The following is a 20,626-nucleotide window of genomic DNA, read 5'->3' as shown; positions in this document are numbered from 1 at the left end:
GAGATTCTTCATTGTGGGATTAAGGTGGTCATTCTGAAAAGTTTTAATTCGCACTCTTAGCCACCTGAGTGAGCACAACATGCACAGCATCAGAATCATGAAATCTGATGATCACAAAAGTTGGTGGTTGTCTTTTGACTGCAGAAAATATTTTTGCATCCACCAACTGATTGCAACCAGTCACATCAAACAACTGTTGGCCCAGAGGTTAAGCATCCAACACCTTCAACCTTTGCTTGGCTTCTTTTGATTGCACAAGGTGACCTGTCTCCAGGCAGGAGTTTGCAAATGACTGCTATCTAATTTATAGAGACAGACAGATTCAAGCAGACTGAAATTAATCCGAGTGGGTATATGCTGATGGGCGCAAATCATCTGTGTCTCTTTACGATAAGGGACTTAACTGGTTCCCAGTGGTTGTATTCTGGTTGTATTCCTATATCAGAGCACAGTTTCCTAAAGCCTACATCATATTTTCTGTGCACATTTACATTTCTGTAAATGTTTGCAAAAGATTAACACAGTTAATTGTTGTATTATCACAAACAGATTATATGTAATTGCCAGCTTGACCCTATTTAACTGCAAACTGATAGCAAGCTGATAGACGACTTACTCTACCTTATTGCCACCTTATCACTATCATGGCGCACCAAAGTTCCTATGGCGGTGACAACTGAGTGCATGATCAGTTACAGTCTGCAAAGCAACCATTCCAGAGGCAACAGGTTCATAGTACACAGTTGCAATAATTGTCTCCATATTTCTTTAGGTTCTTTCCTAAAATAATTCATTAATCTTTATATCATACTGGATACACAAACAGTGTTTATTTTCCTTGTTTGATTTGTCTTTTTTTCATGACGCTTGGTTAGATATGGCTCATTGTCAAGAAAAACACAGTTTCTTTTCAGAGTTTTGGTAAGTCAGTGTGTCAGGTTTATTGTTGCTTTACAGTAAAAGTCATCAGTTCTCACAGTTTATGCCAGATCAGTTAGTCACATACAGTTAGGCCAGGCATTCAAATACACAAATACACCGACACATACACAAATAAAATTTAAAAAAAAACAGTGCTAGTAACACATAAGACGTGGTAGTGGCCGCAGTGTCCCACTGATGAATGGGATTTGAAAGTTCAGTAGGAACACTGATATTCAGTATTAAAGCTGTTGATTGTGTGAAGACACCCAGCATAATACTGTTTTATTCAGAATTGCTGGTTCATGATGGGCTGTATAGTTTTTTAGTTTGTGTGTTAGTTTGGTCAGAAATGTATCTAAACGATAAGGTGGACTGACTGTGCTTTGCCCTGGTTTTCAGGAACATAGTCTCAATGCTGGACACTCATATTAAGATTCAAATAATGAGGTCAGCATATGTACAAGTAACCCCCGTGAGTTCAGGCATCAAACGTTTTTTTAACTCTAAACTTTTTATGATGTCAGAGAGAGAGAATATCCCTAATATGGTCATCTCAGGCACCTAGCTTCACCCACCTCCTGTTCAAACCTGTTTGTCAAGAGAGAGGTGGTCTCAAATACAAAACAAAATACAAGCTGAGATGCTTGCCTTGCAGTGCGTTGGCTCACCGCCCACATCTGTGCACACAGCATCGTTGCATCATGTTTATGCTTTGCAGGGAGTAATCCAGGTCATAAGCGAAGATGACTTGACTATAAGCTCAGTGACATTAACATAAATTGCTTTGCCAAAATAAAAAGTTGATGGTGCCGTTTTAAAGTTAACCAACTCATTTTTTTTATTTTACTTACTTTACTTGTCATGTAAAAATGCACAAGAATATAAATTTGCACAAATTATTTTTTTTCCTTGTTATTAGGATGTTCTGGATATTATTTGTTAGCCTCAGAAATATTGAGAATGTTCAGGATGCATGTAAAAATTGATGTTTTATCCTTAAAAGTAGTTGTTTCACAAACTGGTGCAGCAGTGTGGTAGTGGCATGGAGAGTAACACCTTGTAAATATGGATTATTTTGAACCTTTAAACAATGTTAGTCCCAGAATTCAAATATTGAGCTGGAAAATAAGCAAAATACATTGGATTGAAGGGTTAACCTACAAAATGAGCCCAACCTCAAGAGTGCGGATGTGAAAATGCATCAGGTACAGGAAGCTGATGGAAATAATGGAAAATTATTCAGATCAAAGATTCCTTCAGTGCATAATTTCCAATAATATTCAGAAAATGGAATTCCAGCCAGTACACCTGCCTTCAGCTGTCTCTCTCCAGCCCTTTGGGGGACATTTAATAAAGAAATACTAACAATGGAGATTTACTAAAAAGATTCAAACAGAGGCTGTATAGAAACATGATTTCTTTTAAGATCTTGCTGGATGCTTGATTTAATACACGTGTATATTTTCTTTGTGTGACTTCATTTGAAATTTAGCTCCAAATAAGCACATAAACTTTGTGTAAAATGTGTACAGTCTTGCATAATTAACGTCCTGTATTCACGTAATGTACAAAGGATGTGTGTGCGTGTGTGTGTGTAGGTGTGTGTGTGTACGCGCACGGATGTGTCTAGGTACCACATCTGTGGTTCAAGCTTCCTTTCGTTTTGACAGCAGAGATGGGCTGATAATAAGCCTCCTGTCACCAGGACACACACAGCAGATTAACACAATACCACACTACAGTACACAAACAGAGGGGGATTTTACATATGTTAAAAGGGAGGGGCAGGAGGGTGTAGAGACTACACTTAAGCACACACACACGCGCACACTGTAAAGGGGTGTAATCAATAGCTTCTTTGTCCACCTTCACTCTTAATCTGCGGCTGATCTAGAACCACATCCTTGCACTGCTGCTACTCTCTTCACGCCTCTTCTTTCTTCTCTCCTGTAAGAAAAGACAAATATGGATGTGATTAGGAGAATGAGAGAAACCAGATGTGTCCAGCAGCTAAGCTGTAACACACAGATGGAAATGCTACGTTTGTACTTTTACAACCAATTACTTTAGACAGGAGAAAGAAACTCCAGCAAAACTGAGGTGTCGTAGAAGGAGGTGTTAAAAAGCCTCAGTAAAAGTTCACTATTTTTTCCTTCGAACGTACCACATAAAATCACATATATGTGAGCTGAGCTAGTGAGCCAAAAAGAGGCACATGTTGCAGCAGGGTGGGAAGAAAGTTCATTGCCAAAGAGAATTCAGAACAACTTTATAGTGTTTGGATTTTTAAAAAAGAAAGAAATCTGGCTGCTAAAAGAAAACAAACAAACAAACAAAATCATCTCTTGGTAGAACATCAATTCCAGAATGATATGAAATCGGTTGTTTGGTAGCAGATATGCCCTATTGTCTTAACTCAGCTCCAGGGTTGCTTTGTTTTCACTGTTCTGACAAATGAAGTCAACTCAGAAGTTTGAAAATAATGTTGTTCATGTCGCCCCAAAATCAGTTCAATTTCATTTTATCTACATAGCACCAAATCACAACAACAGCTGCCTCAAGGCACTTCATATTTCAAGGTAACAACTCTACTGTTATTATTTAGTCTGATCCCCTGCTATTTTCCTAAGATAGCCAGGGCTGCAAGGCAGGATCTTTATTTGCACAACTAAATCTATTAAATACTTACTCCCATGCTGGTTCAGCATTGGTCTCTGTTTGCGTAGCTCTTTGGTCACACAACTGAACAAAAGTAACACAAACACAAAGAAGAGGAGGAATTCTGGCCCACTCTTTTTTGCAGAATTGTTTTAATTCTGCCACCTTGGAGCATTTTTAGCATTGAAGGCCTGCTTAAAGTCATGCCAAAGTATCTCAATCTGGTGTGAGTCTGAACTTTGACCGCAGAACTCCAAAACCTTCCTTTTTAGGCTCCTCTATGACTCTCAGACCTGTCCAAGTATCCACTTCCTTGTGTTTATTTTACTCTTACCTGTCTCTGTCAAGCTGGTCTGCCTGCTCCAAATTTTCACCCGCCAGACTTACCTGCCTGCTCAGCCTCCCATTGATCAAATTTGAACAGATCTGACCATTGGCTCCCCCACAGTTTGCTCGTCAACTCACAGCTGAAGAAATTACAACTCAATTGTGAATCAAAAACTCAAATCACCACTGCGCCACTCACCCATGCACCCATACTAAATTCCCTTGGAGAAACCTCCCTTTGTAACAATAAAACCTGTCAACTTTAAGCCGTTGTATCTCGGGAGCTTCTTTGGAGTCTGTTTCATGCTTACAGCTGTCATGGTGATAACAGAAGCACAATGACCACAGTTTCTGCACCAAAAATGCTGTTCCAGATGGTTCAGACCTACTCTAACCTCAGAGCATGCTCCTATAAATTATTCATGCATATGCATATGTTTTAGCCTCTTTCCTCTCTTTGCTTGTAGTAAGCTAATAGGATTGTCTTTTATGTGTTATAATTAATGGCTGTTATTAATCCCTTAATTTATGTCCAGGTTGATGTTTCATGTCACACATAGTGACATGAAAAAATACTCGCTTCAAACACAATGAACTTGAAGAAAGAAGCCTGTTTTGAGTACAGATATTTGTGTAAAAATGCATAGATTAAAAGCAAAAAGTCATCAAAAAAATAAAAACCCAAGTACAGATACCTGAAAATCCTACTTACGTATAACACTTCATACAAATATTTTTTTAACTCCACCTCTGGGGCTCTATTTCCCCCAGGGGTTGTCTTTCCCATAGTCTGAACTCTTGTCTTAGGTGTTATTTGCTGGTGGGACCAGATCAGTATCCGTTTACACCATAGACAATAGTCTCTGTTGTTTCTTTCCATTTTCTTCCCTCTGCTCGCTCACTCCTCTTTCATCCCTCTGGCATTTTTACCTCCTTTCACCAAATTACCCCTCTACTTCCTCGCTCTCAACAAGGCCTCACTTTTTGTCCTCTGCTTCAGTTTTTACTCCGTCTGTTACTCTCGTCTGTGTCCTTTGACTTTGGCCTAAGTGGACGTCAGTTCAGATCTTCCACAGCATTCTGTGGTATCACAGGGCTATAAGAATTATATGACCCTGAAGAGCTCTACCGTGTAGCCTTCAGCGGGTAAACACTAGCTGGGAGTTCACTGTTAGCTGTTACAACTGCAAAAATAGCTGTTTTGGGCAAAATGACTCATTTCAAATAAAGCCAGTAAACTGACAGTTTTACTCATTATGCGATCGCAATTCCCAAAACACCATGACTACATGGAAACACTCAGTTTTCCTCTGGACATTTAAAGTGACACACCACTGATTTTACAGGTTAGCTCATGTAGAACTCTCTGTAGTATCATTCCATGTGGTTCTGCAGAAGGTTTTTCTGGCATTTCTTGGCTCAGCTTACAGACTTTCTGTAAGCTGAGCCAAGCCCGTGACGTGGGCATGGGTTTTATCCATTCATGTAGGACTAACAAAAGTTAGAAGCTATTTAGCAGCATTATATTGCCACGCATGTGGCAAAGCATTACCCAGACTATGAACTCAAATTCAGCATGTTTTAGTTTCTGATTTAAACAGTTACAGATGCTACATCGATGTCAGATGAGATAATTTACTGCAAGGCAGACACTGTGTTCCTGTCAGTGACATTATGTTGCAAAAGGCTAACTGATAGTGTAGAGATGTGAGAAAAGGCCACTGCTTCTGCCCACCGTCGCTCATTCGTATTTAACAAGAGGCACTTGTGCTCTTATCTTTAACACTGAGCCAGAATGAGGTCTGAAAAGCTACAAATATTCCTCCTTCTTCTTCAAAACTTCAAAACAGTGTAGAAACACCATAAGAATGAAGGAATGCAGACTAATAACCAATAACGCAAAAATGTTTATCTTCAAAAATGAAGCATTTGTTTTGATCTAAACAGTACTAGGTGACCTCACCTGTAATTATGTAATGTTTGGGGAAAGTGACGTACCTGCTTAATATTTGTGTTTATTTCACATCAGTACATTAAAAATAGTAAACAAGGTTGTTTGTTTTAGCCTTACACTTTTGCAGTCATCACGTTTTTAGGCGTCCTGCTCTGTTCTGATGTCCTAAAGTTCTGCCCTGCCTTCTTCCTGCAGTGCTGCTGAGCTAAATCTGGGATCTCTCCATGCACTTTGTGCTGTATATAGGCTGGTCCCACATTAGTAACTAAACTGGGTTAGTTCTTCCAGGGCCTGATCTAGTATGTGCCATGGATTCTGAGGGCCCAAATACCTCAGGGACAGTATGCCTAGTTCATTAAAATTCTGTCCCTCATGAGGAAATGTGCTGAACTGACTAAAAATACAGTGTTTGGTGGTAAGTAGAGCAAGTGATAGTTACTTTTTCAAATATCAGTCATCACTCTACAGATAATTATTGATTCCCCATCTACAGTGAGCCAAACAGCATTTTAGAGCTGTTCAGCTCACTGTTTCTGGGTTTAGTTGCATCAGATTTGCTGTTGTAGTTTGATCTCACTGAGGGCATCAACAGCTGTTTGTCGGGGGGTTTTTTTACAGCAGTAGGGAGTTGTCAGAAAAATTCACTGTACAACAACACGCTCAGAGGCTCAGAGTTACAATGAGCGTGAATATCATCTTAAACCATCTTGATTAAAAAAAATTTGCTAATAATACTTTGTATTTGCTATTGTACTGTCACTGTTTCCTAACAAACTGCTATTATCTGTCTTTAACCCTCTGCAAGAAAGGTGTCCAATACCAGGGATGCGTTCCATTAATAGGTTTGACCCTATATGAAAAGACAAACCCTTTTCCTCAAAGTAGGACGTGACCACCTCAGAACACTGTATTGAAGTGTAACTCACTGTGACAATGTTACCTTCTTTCATTGTATCTGTAGGTCCCACAGTTTGTCTGAGATGGCGGTGGAAAGTGGGAGTCACTGGAAGGCAGCGCGAACTGTCCGGTCACTGAGCGGCTGGGTGGGACGGAAGTTGTCCCCCAGCATCCCATCATTCCCTTCTGGCAGCTCCGCACCTTTGACGTGGGACCGTAGTCTTCGAAACTCCTCAATCTGCAATGACAAAGATGTTTACACAGAAAATGAGGGAGTCGTTTGAGGTCTTGGAGACGCAGGGCTACTTTTTCACCAGAAAATCCTCCTTTCTGAATTTTAGAATTATCATAATTTACTTTAATTTAATTTAAAATGCTCTGATGTCTTACCCTGTATTAGAATAGAAATCTTCTTCTTTTTTTCTTTTTTTTTACCACGACAAGACAAGCACTGTGGTTATTGTGGGTTTAAGTTCCACTGTGCCTTCACTTTATATTGCATTGTGTTGCTGCAGGTGTTTATTCAGTCTAAGGAAAAAATCTGACAAACTGTCAGCTGTAGGAGAAAGTCTTCAGAGCCTCACTTTCACCTTCCTAAAAACAAGCTTGTGGGTATAAAAAGGAAGGACTAAAGCTATATGTGATTCCTCATAACAGAGAAAGTGGAGGGGTTATTTCTGGTGATTTCACTATTTGCTTTGGGTTAGCATGTCAGATGGACAAACGAACCATTTTTACTCATCTCTGAATACAACAGCTCGACAGATCTGGTCATCTACAAAAAAGAGCATTCTGGGCTTTTTTAAATTCTCAGATCAGAATAATCTTTCACCTGACTTCCTGTTCATGAGAAAATGTTGCAAGTGCAGATATGATCTACACACACATACTGTACAGGGGGTAGCAATATCAGGCAAAACAAATATGAGGCTTTTTATGCAGCCATGCAGCTGTTTCACAGAGGAAATCTTTATAGCACGCTGTCAAAGTGCATTACAACATACTAACAACATAGTAGGCATAGTAACTACCTGATATGTATACACATTCACTGAGCACACACACACACACACACACACACACACACACACACATGCACACAGTCAATAATAGCCGGATGTTTGAGGTGTGTATTCTAGGTAAGAAGGACCTGCTGTTTTAAAATACTTGCTGTGGTTACAGAACATGTTACAGAAAGAAGAACAGTAACGTGCAGCACAGTACATGAGTAGGCATAAAAAACAGCATAGAGGTCAGTGTGCTGGAGTTAACTGTGTTTTTTTACACTTTGCTTTTCTACTTTAAAGGGATGAAGAGATAAATGTAATGGAAAGGGTGGCAGGCAGAAGGTCGCATGTATAGCATAGTTAAAGGACTATATTATTCTAGTGTAACCCACTGCTTGGGCCTACTTATCAACTGATGAGAAACTAGCTGCTGTCTGAACTGCCTAACACTTGGCAGGTTTTATACTTACGCCCCTCATAAAACCAGAACCCAGCTGAAGATTTTTCTGTTTTAGTGTTTGCTTTTAGGACTTCTATTTGTACGCTGCAAACAAGAAGCACTAATAGTTGCGGAAGGAGCCATAAAAATGGCTTAACTTAAAACTTTAAACACATACTATATACCACCTGTTTGCAGGATCGGCTTTGTTATCATCTAAAAATAAGAAAATTAATCATCTTTAGCCCATTCATACTTTCCAGCTTTTATTATTCACAATAGGGCATGGCCTGAGGGAGCCTGAAGTCATCCTTTCTGTTGGCATTTCTGCAGGTTCAATGGAGCAGAGAGCAGGGAACATGAAAGCCTGAATTAAATGTCAGAGGGTTACTGTCATCATCCTTTACATCAGGCTGCTGGAGTAAAGCATGAGAGACCCAAAGGCTAAATTCAAATAAAAATGTATCAAAAGAAACTTGACAGACTTATTGATTGGTAGTGAGTGTAAAGGTTTCCTGTACTGTGAGTAACTGCTAGAGAGCTGTGGGCTAGCATTACTGTGCAATTTAAAAATACATACAGGACATATTGATCGTATAAGACAGGATGTAGAAAATGAGAAACCCCCTCAAACATGAACAGTACAGACACTCAAAGCAGTAGAAGAGCCACGTCAGTAAAAGCAATGTGACTGATTGGCTTACACTTGCCATGGGTAGCCGTTACCATGTATGATTCATGGCCTATAATTTTGCTGATGTCTACTTTATTTTACTGCTGCAGCAGATATCTATAAGTTGTCTTATAAGATAAAAAAAAAAGTTTTTTGCTGATAAACAGACTATTCACTAGTAACAGAAATTTTGTATATCAGTGTTAGGCTAATATTCTTAATATTCACCACTTAATAGATCTTGATGCATGCTCAGCCATCCAGGTAAGGAAATACTAAAGAGTTGATTCTGTTTATCTAGACGTAAAATTTTCAGTGAAAAATGAAAAATAAAAAAAAAGACAGGTTAGTCTTGTTAGACTGTGAGATTTCCATCAGTAATGGGGGACATTTAAAGGTTGGTGTGTACCGCAAACCTACGAATACGGATCAGTATTTAAGATTTGACTCTCATCATCCACTGCTGCACAAACTGGGCGTCATCAGGATGCTGCAACATAGAGGGAACACCATCCCCACAGACTCCGCAGCCAGCGAAGCAGAAGAACATCACATCAAGAAGGCCCTGAGTAAATGTGGTTAAGTGAAAACCTGTAGTGATCCTGTATGTGTCAGGAGTATCAGAACAGCTGAGACGCATTTTCTCTAAACACTGCATCCCTGGCTTTTAAACCCCAAAACACGCTGAGCCAAAAATTGGTCCACCCCAAGGATCAGGTCCCCTGACACAAACAGAGCAATATAGTGTACGCTGTTAAGGAGGATTGCCAGGATTTATACATTGGGGAAACCAAACAACCTCTGGCTAAGTCGATGGCACAACACAGAATAAGTAACTCGTAACTCGTAAGAAAAATAATAAAACAAAAAAAACTTAAAAAGGCAGAGGATGCTTTACTTTACCTGCTTTATTTGTTTTACCTGTAACTGTGAGATGGTGAGAGGGTAACGGTAGAGAATCCAGGTCACATTCTCACTACAAGGTGGTGTAGTCAGAGATCCTTCATACACCCAGTAGTCTCTCAGTAATGGATCTGTGGGCAGGTTTTGTGGGAAAAGCAAACATCAGTTATACTTTGATGATATTGTTTTCAGCTCTCAAGGCTGAACAAAAACAATTTCTTCATCCCATCATGCAGTTGACTTTCTGAAATGACGACATGATCTGCATTTTTTTTTTTCAACTTTATCTCACACCAACATTACAATCGTATGGGTGTTATATCGCCTCTGTCAGTTTGCCCCAGGGTGGCTGTGGCTACAATGTAGCTTGCCATCACCAGTGTGTGAATGTGTGTGTGAATGGGTGGATGACTGGTTGTGTAAAACGCTTTGGGGTCCTTAGGGACTAGTAAAGCGCTATACAAATACAGGCCATTTACCATTTATCAGGAGGCAATAGCTACAAATCTGTATCAGTGCTCAAGACATTCTTGCTTACCAGGTAACAGAGTGTTGGGATTAAAGCAGGGGATTATCTTGCTCTTCCCCTGGTGGCATTAACACAAAGATAATTATTCTCATTGTACATGCATCCTACAAATCCAACATCTTAAGATGCTTTCATCTGCTCTGATTTTTTTTTTTAATTCAGTCACACCTTGTACTGCAGGTCCTGGAGAACTTCAGTGATGGCCTTCAGTCCCAGATGCTCTTTACCAATCTGATAAAAAAAAAAACAAGCATGTTTGGTTTCACAACTGACAAAGTAGTCCTTATTTCAGCTTGAACTTATGTAGTTGATAACGATAATGCTACCAGTGATTGTGTTTAAGCAGGACTTTTATACTTTTATGTCTGCAGGAAGTAAACAGGAAATGAAGTAAGAATTCTGTTGAGAACAGGATGTGTGTAGTGTTAGGCCTAAGGTCAAGAATGTTTTGGGTTGAAGAAAGAGTGAGGTAGCCACTGTTTTTTGTCAAGGTTTTTGAGCAGGTTTCTCAGCAGACTAGCTTTTCAAGAGGTCTACTGAGAGCTCTTGAAAAGCCGGTCTCATTTCAGGAGCTGAGGATTATTCCTTATAAAATGCATTAAGTATGTAAATCAGGGGAATTTCACAGGAACGTGGCAAACAATACATTCCAAACTGACTCATTCTCAGGTCACACCAAGCATATCTAGAAGTTATCTGATCACTCATTTAGGAAAACAGCTTTTACAATACTAGGAAGGAAAGCACATTAGGGCTGATAAAAGCAAATGTTTATAAAAATGTATGTCAAGACTAGACTTAAAACGGGCTCAGTCCCAGTTTAGGGAGCCAGCATATAACTTAGAACTGCACAGAAAGACAGCACTTTTACTTTGTGTTTAACTGAGCATTCACAGGCTGCATAAGATGTCACCAAGCACTCTGTAGCTGGATCATATACATAGAAAATGGGACAGCCTTTTTAAACGGCACTTCCCCTGAGCTACACTTAACAGGGAGAAATGGTGTGTTTAAATGTCTTTTTTTAAGCATGGAGAAAAAAATGCATCTGTTTTATGTTTGATTTTCTGCTGGTAAGCCTCAGTTGCATTCATGTAGATTTTGCTTTGACCTGCCTAAACATTACTGCAGAACACGTATTTCTCTGTGGAGAAAGTATTCATTAATGCCACTGGTCTTTTTCAGTAGGATAATACACACAACACTTGACAAAGAGTTCAAAGTATTGGGCCCCCAGATTTCCCAGTTAACAATAACAAGTATATGTGGAATGTGCAGGAAAAACAACTTCATTCCATGAATGCTCCACCTCCTAACTTCCAGGACTGAAAAGACACTGACTTTAACGATGTTTCTGACTGATAGAAAATAGTTTCTTGGCTATGAATAAACAGACATTGTAAATCAATCCTTTATCAGGTCACTTTGCCAGCCTTCTGGCTCTGGATGCTTACCTGCACAAAAAGAGCTATGATAAGTACTCCATTCTTCTTCCCTAGAGCATCCTCCAATGTGTTAAACAGAGTGCTGTTCCAGTGAATCAGATGAAGCTGCACACAGAGAAACAACACATTAAAATCTGTGATTGAGTGGCATTTGCTGTAGAGAGGACAAGTTGTGAGTGAGTGAGAAAGCATCAGCTTGTGGTGACTGAAGGCTTTTTGTAAGGGCTTTCACATAAACAAAGGGACGTGTGCAAAGCTTCGACCCTGAAAGCAGTAAATACAAGACCAGACTGAAGTTATACATGATAAGACTTACAGCTGCCATGCTTTGTGTCTTACTATAACAGACACAGTGGAAAAAACATTAATGTATAATATCTTTGCAATCTCTGAGCTGCCTGTTTCATTATTAGTAGCCTTCTGCACTGAGAACTGATAATGTGTTTTGTAAAAGGAAACAGAAGCTATCTTAAAAGGGTAGTTCTGCTGCTACAAACAGGAATGGAAAGAAACACTGAGCTGTACTGAGAATAATATCTGCAATAGATTGAGCTCAGTACAATCGGCACAGTAAACTGTATTCTGTCTTCAAATAAGCCAAGCTCTCTTCACACAATTTTCCCTTGTTGACTACGGCCCAACAAACACTAAAAATGGGAAAATGGGACATTTGTAGACCAGCAAGTCCAATGTTCTGTTGTCAGATTCATATATTTTTGGTGTCCTAATAATTAGGAATTTATTAGGTATTTACCTTGAGGTCCAGTAAAATACCAGATATTATATTGTGCAGGAACGTTATCTAAGAAAGTTAACCAGAATTTATAACATTAGTATTTGAAGATGGAGTCCAGTTTTGGGAAATGCAAAGCTGTTGTAGATGACAAGATAAAAATGGGATTGACCTAACTTGGAGTAAAAACCAAAGTAGAAACAGCTGACACATTTGTAAACCAAAAAAAATGAAAATATAAATGTATGTTTTTGGATGTAGTGGTAGAATTTCTTGATGAACTGTCAGAGAACGCACCGTAAAGATTTCACAGACACACGGAGTCACAGAATGTTTGATTATGACTGTGGAACAATGCTATTCGGATATCAAAGCGGATACTTTTCAAAGAAAAAAAAGATTTTGTCTTCAAGGACTCATCAAACTACACTGTTAGCTGAAGACAAGAAGTCTAAACAAATCAGTGCATTTCTTTGGTGTTTGGGGTGTGCTTTGTGGTTATGGCCAATGTTCCCTCTAATTTTTAATGTGTCTGAGCGAACACACAAACTCCCTGAGCGGTCCCTTGGACCACTGTGAGCAACATTAGACGTGTGCACTGTGGTCACGCCACCATCTAATCCTTCCAAGTTACATGGTTTATTAAAATAATCAAATTACAGCATTTACATTTATGTTAGACTACTTTTAATTAACTGCTTTAGCCCACTTACAATGAAAATGTAAAAAAAATCTAGTCATTGACCTGTGCAGTATGTTAACACTATTGGAAATAAAAATAACTTGAACTTTTTAACTTATATATATATATATATATAAGTTATATATATATAAGTTATATATATATATATATATATATATATATATATATACATATATATATATATATAAAGCTCTGACTTGTATTATGAGTATGAGTATGTGGTCTGGTAGCTGCAAAGTTTTTTGCAGCTATTTTTTTTTTTTTTTTTTGATGCAGCCAATGCGCTTTTAAACAAACATTTCAAACTATTTACAGAACAATCAGCTGTTCTGCATTAAATTTGATGCCACACAAAATATTTGTGCCACTCCAAAAAATAATTTCTGTCCACGATGAGATAAAGGAGAACAACAGCCTGATACCTGCAGGCCTGACAGCAGGAGATGTATCACTCCTGCAAAACCTGTAACATTCAGTAGTCGCCTCTTTGTTCTGACACACACAACAAAACTATTGACTACACTACACACTAACTACACAAGATTTCCGCTAAACATCTCAAATCTCTCACATCTCAAAACACCGTCACTCCTAAAACTTCCCCCGTTTCTTAACAACTAGATGCCACGTTGCCATATCAATTTTTGATTGGTCGACATGGTACTTTTTTCGACCAATAGGAAAGGGTGGGGGGTTTTTTGGTTTTGTTTTTGCTCACAGGTGGAAGTGCTTTCGAGCGTTTTCCTTATAAAACGCAGTTTTTACCGTTTCTTCTCGCAGTAAATATAAACAACGATATTATTCAGGAAGAAAACCAAACATTGCAGATATTTTTATCATAACTCTGGTTTTACGTGGCCTATCAACACAAAATCAAAACTGATATAAAGTCAACACTTTTTCCGTAAATTGTTCCGTCTGCCCTGCTCCATCTCCAACGCCGCTTTGCTAGCTAAAACACCGGTGTCGGCACATAAGGACGCTGTCATAGCCTGTCAACGACGTTGATTAGCTGCGTATATACGAATGTGAATCGCATTATTGGCTGGACTATGGGATAAGGTGGCATCGTTCTAATCCCATACGGGAGCAGCCAGACACTTACTAACACTGCAAAACAGAATTGTTAAAGTTTTAATTTTAAGAGACCGTGCCAGCAGTGCGCAATTGCGCACGTGCGCAGCTTAGAGGGAACATTGGTTATGGCCTTGCTTTTTTCTCTTTTTTCTCCTTGGTTTACCTCCATAGGGAAAGCCTTGAAGTTGACCGTGTGCTCCGATCCTCTTTGGTTCTCTTTGCCCCAGTGGAATCGAACCTCGTGAAGCTCATACTCATGATCGCTTGGCAGTGGACCTCCAGTAACCACTGTCACAGGAAACCAGAGGGTTTATGATCAAGCACGTACAGGAAGAAGGCTAAATAGGTCAGAATAATAGTCGGTGTGAGAGAAAGGGGTCATTTGTGATGCGATGCAACTTTTTTGGTTTTCCCTTATTAGAAAAATATACATTAATCACCTCCTACCAAACCTCGAAAACCATACATGCGTCCTGTTTCAAAGCAGTTTAGTCAACAATTTGTGTTTGCTGACATGGTGTCATGGCTGCTGGGAGTTACCTGACTTGGACTTGAGAATAATGCGGACAGTGTGTCCATCATTGATGACCTCGCAGTCTCGACACACCACGTAGTTTGGTGACAATCCAACATCCAGGAGTGACGGGTCGTAGTGAGCCTCCCTGGAGTTTAGATTAATGGGAGACTGGTACTCGCCATTGGCTGCTGGGAAATGAAGTCCCCATTCTACACCTTTATGAGCAAAAATAGGCATAAAAATGCACATGAAATAGAGCATACATTCAGATTATTGTTGTAAAATATGTTACTAAGAACATGACCATTAAAAATGGTTGCACAGTTTTAAGTGTCCTGCCAAGTCACGCTTAAAATTAAAGGGAACTGTTGCACCAGCTGTTTCAAAGTTCAAACTTTGACTAGCTGTCAAAGGAGTTAGCAAAGAAAAGCGTCTGGACTTCTTCAAGTTGCTTGAAGATGTTTCACCTCTCATCCGAGAAGCTTCTTCAGTTCTAAGGTCAATGGCCGAGAGTCCCAGACTTAAACCCAGTGGGAGTATCCCCCCAAAGAGGGACAAAGGACCCCCTGGTGATCCTCTAATCACATGAGCCAAGGTGTGAAAGCGGGTGTGGGACCTAATCAGCCAGGGTTTCAGGTGAGCTCATTGTGAAACCTGGCCCCACCTTGTCATGTGAATTCCTGAGGTCAGATGGCCCAGGATGTGAGTGGGCGTTAAGGCGTCTGGGGAGGGAACTCAAAACTGGATTATAGATGGCAGACAGTTGGTGTCGTAAACCACCGCCTCTGTTCAAAGATGGTCGCTCACAGTGGACATAGATGGCCTCTTTCACTCTTCTTTCAAACCATCTGTCCTCTCTGTCCAAAATGTGAACATTGGCATCCTCGAAAGAGTGACCTTTGTCCTTAAGATGCAGATGGACTGCTGAGTCTTGTCCTGTGGAGGTGGCTCTTCTATGTTGTGCCATGCGCTTGTGAAGTGGCTGTTTGGTCTCTCCAATGTAGAGGTCTGGGCATTCCTCGCTGCACTGTACAGCATACACCACGTTGTTAAGTCTGTGTTTTGGAGTTTTGTCTTTCGGGTGAACCAGTTTCTGTCTGAGTGTGCTGCTGGGTCTGAAGTACACTGGGATGTCGTGCTTGGAGAAAACTCTCCTGAGTTTCTCTGATACACCGGCTACATAGGGGATGACAACGTTGTTGCGTCTGTCTTTGTTATCCTCCCTTGCTGGTGTCTGATCTTCTTTTCTGTGCCTCTTTGCTGACTTTATGAGAGAGGCTGGATGAGCCCCAGTCCAGCTCATCTTTCCCCAGGGTATAATCCGACTCCTCATTCACATTGTCAGCCATGACGCCTATTTAACAATGACCAAGGCTTGGTCATTGTTAAATAGGCGTCCATCCTGTGCCTCAAATCAAGTACTTCCCTAAGTACCATTTGAGGTAAATAATGGCTTTCACTGACAGCTTTATTCAGAGCAGTCATAAGCAGCATCAAATATCGTTTATGGGTCAGAAAAATGAAAGCAGCGTGGAAGTGGCTTAACCTCCTAGGGCCTGCCGTCCACATATGTGGACATCACATTTTTGGTTATTTTGACCAAAATACTCAATTTTGCTCTACATGGGCCTGATATCTACTTACGAGGACATTATACTGCTACTGTTCTATCAAAATTTAAAATGAATATCCTCATTTGTGGCTCTCATTTTTCTTAAAAACAAAAATAAGGTAAAAAAAAAAATCTGGAAATTCTTTGTTTTTACATTCATCGGGCCCCAATATGCCCAAATATCAAAGAGAAATTAAAAATGCATGTCGTGGAAGAGTTCGGGCCTTAGGAGGTTAATCTGCATGCCATATGAAGGGTACCAGGTTGCAATAAGCCCTGCCAACAGACTGGCGTCCAGGGTGTACGCTGCCTCTCAGATGAATGGATGGATTGGATGGATATCTATGGTTACAAAAAGACTTCCGGTGAAATCTAGAGGGAAAATCTGTAAAAACTTCCCTAATGAGTTCATGGAATCGGTCATAAAAATAGTAACACTATTTGACTTCTTCGCTCAATTCTTCTTTCGCTCAATGACATCAGTTTCTAACTTTCTGCAGTTTCGCTTCTGGATTTTTGGTGAAAGTTTGTACAATCTGTGATCAGATGCTGACAGCAGGCAGCAATCCAATCGCAGTCAAAGGTTTCAAATGCCATACTCACAACTCAGGTTTTAATTGGTGAACATGCTATCAGTCTAAATTCATGTAGGAAACAAGTAAATATGTTGTGTACTTAATGTTGTGTGCCAGTAACACAAGTATCCAAATTAAGATACACCTTTAGAGATTTATTTTACCAACAGCTGGTCCACCCAATCACTGACCCTGAAACTGAACAATCAATTCAGCTGTCATTCGCTTTGGTCTTTTTCCCATACCAGAAAAATCCCCTTCGTTTTGTTAGCCATGCTAACAAAGCTCACTTGCATGGCTAGTGCTTGCTCACTAGCCTCGCAAGTGAGCAAACATGTACTAGACCAGGGAATTGTATGTTTAGAGTACAGTTACCAGTTAAGATTTCAACAAGTCATCCAACTTGACTGGTCGTTTGCTCTTCCTATTGGAGGAACGTGGGGCTGTTTTATACAAGAGGGGAGTCAGAAATGTTTTTATCAGCAAGTCTACAAGCAGTAAAGTCATAACCTCTAATTATTATAATAAATATGGCAATGGTAGCCTAGTAACAATGAAAGCCCATTTTATGGTACCATAAGTGGCACTGTTATTTTCTTTTACAACACAGACAACTGTTTGATTAGTATTAAGATGGATGGATAGTTATTTATTGGAGTTTGCTGCTATATATGTATGTATGTATATATATATATATATATATATATATATATATATATATATATATATATATATATATATATATATATATATATATATATATATATATATACATAGATATATATATATATAGATATATATACATAGGTGGTGAGCACTGCTAAACTTTAAATTAAAGTTTGTATAAATAGTAGTTGTGGTTTAAATTGGGGTTTGTCGCCACAAATCAAAGTCAAATAATATCCCCTGAAGTGATATAAACAGAGCTGGGTGTGTGCTTGAGAGGAAAACGGTGGTTTCAGAAGAACGTGTGGGGGACACGAGACTGGCTAAAACTGGTCTTCAGTCCCTCTTCCTTTTTGCCTTGTCCTCATTCTGATCCTGAGTTTCTTTCTGCTTCCTCTCAGTGTCTAGTAAACAGGACTTCTTGCAGTGAGTGTGACAATGAGATTACTGTTCATAAAAACAAAATTAAGCAGACTGCAGTTGTAAAAACAGGGCAAGTCTGTCCTAAATGAGACAGGTCACCTGTCCACAGCACAACACTGAAATATTTTGTAAGATAGTAATGCCTTTGCTATCAGTTTAATAGAGTGTGAAGAGCAAAAAGTGTAGAGAAAGTGATCCCACTGAAAGACAGAATTTGCTTCACTTTTCAGCTGACTGCAACAGTAAGAGATGTGTACAATGTGCACAACCTGCTGTGTTTTTAGAAAAAGGAAACACACACTGGCAGTATCGTGTTCATGGAAAGTCCAGTACACCCATCTGCCTCCAAGACAAGGAGCTCAGGCCTCACAGTGTGCCTTTCTGTTGGGACTGCAGATAGACGGTCCTCACTGGCTGACTATTCACACCATAGCAAAGAAGCATGGGGGAGTGGTCACATTCTCGCTTTCCTCAGCAACTAAAGCCTTAACAACAGTTTACTAAAGGCAGTGAGAATTTCAGTGGCGCTACTAGATTGCGGATTGTTCCTTTAATGACCTCAAATTAAGGAATTAGCTTTGTGAGTAATTACGTTTTTTTGCTTCAGCCATTGGAAAAATTTTGGTGTTGTTAACTTTAGTGTTAGATGATATCATTCTTATGTGTACGCTAATCAAGAAATGACTGTGCCAGCTGATAGCCACCACTCAGCAGGGAAAATGTGCACCTTCAGTGGTTGTTGGAGGTTCTGGCAGTCTCTGTGAAATCAACTGATCAAATCGCAGACCAGTCAGTCAGTCAGTGACCTTGTAATTCACTGGTTGCAGCAGAAAAATGTGCTTTCTTTAACTGGTTGTGGGTGGTTGCTGGAAGTTGCTGGCTGTTGTTATCAAGAAAGTGTTTGCAAGCAGATGTAAAGTGGTACACCAAAAACCTTCTTTGAGAAACCCCCTTTGCTTTACTTGCTAGCAGCCTGCCACCTTTGCAGCAGTTTATATGGAAGATGCTGAAATTTCTGTAAACACTTGCAAACTACTCACCAACTGTTAGTGAAACCAAGAGTGACGAAAATGAGAAATTGAGAACATTTGCAGTCAGAGTAAAAGTTAGGGTTAGCCCTAACCCTAACCCAATTTATACTGCACTTGTTCCAATTTGACTAAAGCTTGTGGCATAAATGACAATTCTTTGTAGAAAAGTCTGTGTCTTCCATGCAAACTGCAGGTGACCAAAGCTATCACAAGCAGATTCTTGGTGTAGCTGATTTCACCTGGCAATAGCAGCAACGATTTGCCAGCAACATTTTTCCCTGGTGACCAGAGGTTGTCAGGGGGTCGACCAACCTCTAGGTCTATGTGACTGACACCTTAGCTAAGTCCTAAGAAAGGAAACTTTTGCTTATTACACAGCAGTAAGCTCTGTCAGCTCATGGCAAGGAAGTTCTGTGCTTGTGCTTATAAATTAAGATGAAGAATTTCCTGTGGGAACCTCTCATCTCCTCTTATCTAACCAGGTATTTGCATGTCAAATATAGTGTCCATATAATTTAGTATACTTACAGTAAGAATTTCACAGTTCAGTGTGACAGTATATCCCTCGATGCTCAGTAAAAGCAGCATTAGCAGAAAGACAAAGTGAACACATAACTACATGACATACTGAAAGCATGACAGTAATATTTGTAACCTATGTTCAAGTGTTTATGTGCTTTATTCAGTTTCTCTGTAGACAAAGATATATGAGTATATGAGTGATATATGAGTGACAGCTCTTAATGCCAAGTCATTTTTGAGTTTTATTGTATGAGTTGTAGAGTCCAAGGAAATCTTTGCTCTGCTGTAACTCTCTGACCAACAACTGTCTGTTGCAAGTCTCCTATACTTTTAGCAGTGCAGTGATAAACAGCTGGTTTGCTGGCAACTTGATATTGTTGCCAGCAAAAAGTGATATTGATCTTGTGATATTTTTCTATATAACACTGACTGTAAATCATGCCGTTCGAGCAACCTACAACATAGGAGATGAGAGAGTAAAACCACTAGTAGTTCATTAAAAACATAATGGAGCCAGTGTTCTGTCAGATGTTGTACAGTGTATAACCCAAATCCAACTAAAGAATCAAACTGTATTTTTTTTTTAAATGTTTTTAAAAAGTGTAAAGTTTTGGGTTAAAACTCCTCCTGACCCTTAGCGTTTCACACATCTCCAGCATCCCTTCACATACTGAGAGAGCCCAGCCTACCTTCCTCATAGCCCCAGTCCAGCTCATCTTTCCCCGGGGTATAATCCGACTCCTCGTTCACATTGTCAGCCATGGTGCTTTGCAGTCTACTCCCTGTGGCTAGAAACCAGTCTGTCCTCCCACTAGGCTCCCCGTCACTCTGGTTTTAACTGGTTTTGGACACAAACTGAAGTCTGCTGGATGGATTCCCAGCTCAACAACAACTCGCTCTTTTCTCTGATGCAGTTTCTCTTTTCTTCCTTTTTTCTGTCTGTTTCTTCTTATCCCACTTTCTTACTCTCTCTTGCTCTCGTCCTCCTAAAGAGACAAGCTGATGATGTGT

At 39.7% G+C, this 20,626-nt stretch overlaps 1 protein-coding gene across 2 annotated transcripts; it reads right to left on the bottom strand.

Moving 5' to 3' along the window:
• Positions 1–923: 923 nt before the first annotated feature.
• ca8 (carbonic anhydrase VIII) lies at positions 924–20,626 on the bottom strand. 2 transcript variants are annotated; one of them, XM_063461656.1, is made up of 9 exons: positions 20,305–20,626; positions 14,810–15,001; positions 14,433–14,557; positions 11,766–11,861; positions 10,480–10,542; positions 10,321–10,369; positions 9,801–9,913; positions 6,804–6,998; positions 924–2,871 (listed from the first exon to the last, which is right to left on the bottom strand). In XM_063461656.1, exons 1-8 carry the CDS (start codon positions 20,375–20,377, stop codon positions 6,864–6,866), a joined length of 846 nt encoding a protein of 281 aa, XP_063317726.1. In that variant the 5' UTR covers positions 20,378–20,626; the 3' UTR covers positions 924–2,871; positions 6,804–6,863. The 2 variants fall into 2 exon arrangements, with proteins under 2 accessions (XP_063317726.1, XP_063317727.1); XM_063461657.1 differs by having other exon boundaries at positions 14,810–14,995.

The sequence above is a fragment of the Pelmatolapia mariae genome, linkage group LG18 (assembly GCF_036321145.2).
Source record: "Pelmatolapia mariae isolate MD_Pm_ZW linkage group LG18, Pm_UMD_F_2, whole genome shotgun sequence".
NCBI lineage: Eukaryota > Metazoa > Chordata > Actinopteri > Cichliformes > Cichlidae > Pelmatolapia > Pelmatolapia mariae.
The sequence above is the reverse complement of the archived record's forward strand: the minus strand, read 5'-3'. Positions and strand labels throughout refer to the sequence as shown.

Excerpts from the sequence above, each read along its gene's own strand:
- ca8 (XM_063461656.1), bottom strand. The coding sequence starts at position 20,377 with ATGGCTGACAATGTGAACGAGGAGTCGGATTATACCCCGGGGAAAGAT. Across the intron at positions 11,862-14,432 it reads TCAAGGCTTTCCCTATGGAG|CTTCATCTGATTCACTGGAA; the intron begins GTAAACCAAGGA and ends CTCTGTGTGCAG. Across the intron at positions 6,999-9,800 it reads TCACCATCTCACAGTTACAG|ATTGAGGAGTTTCGAAGACT; the intron begins GTAAAACAAATA and ends TTGTCATTGCAG.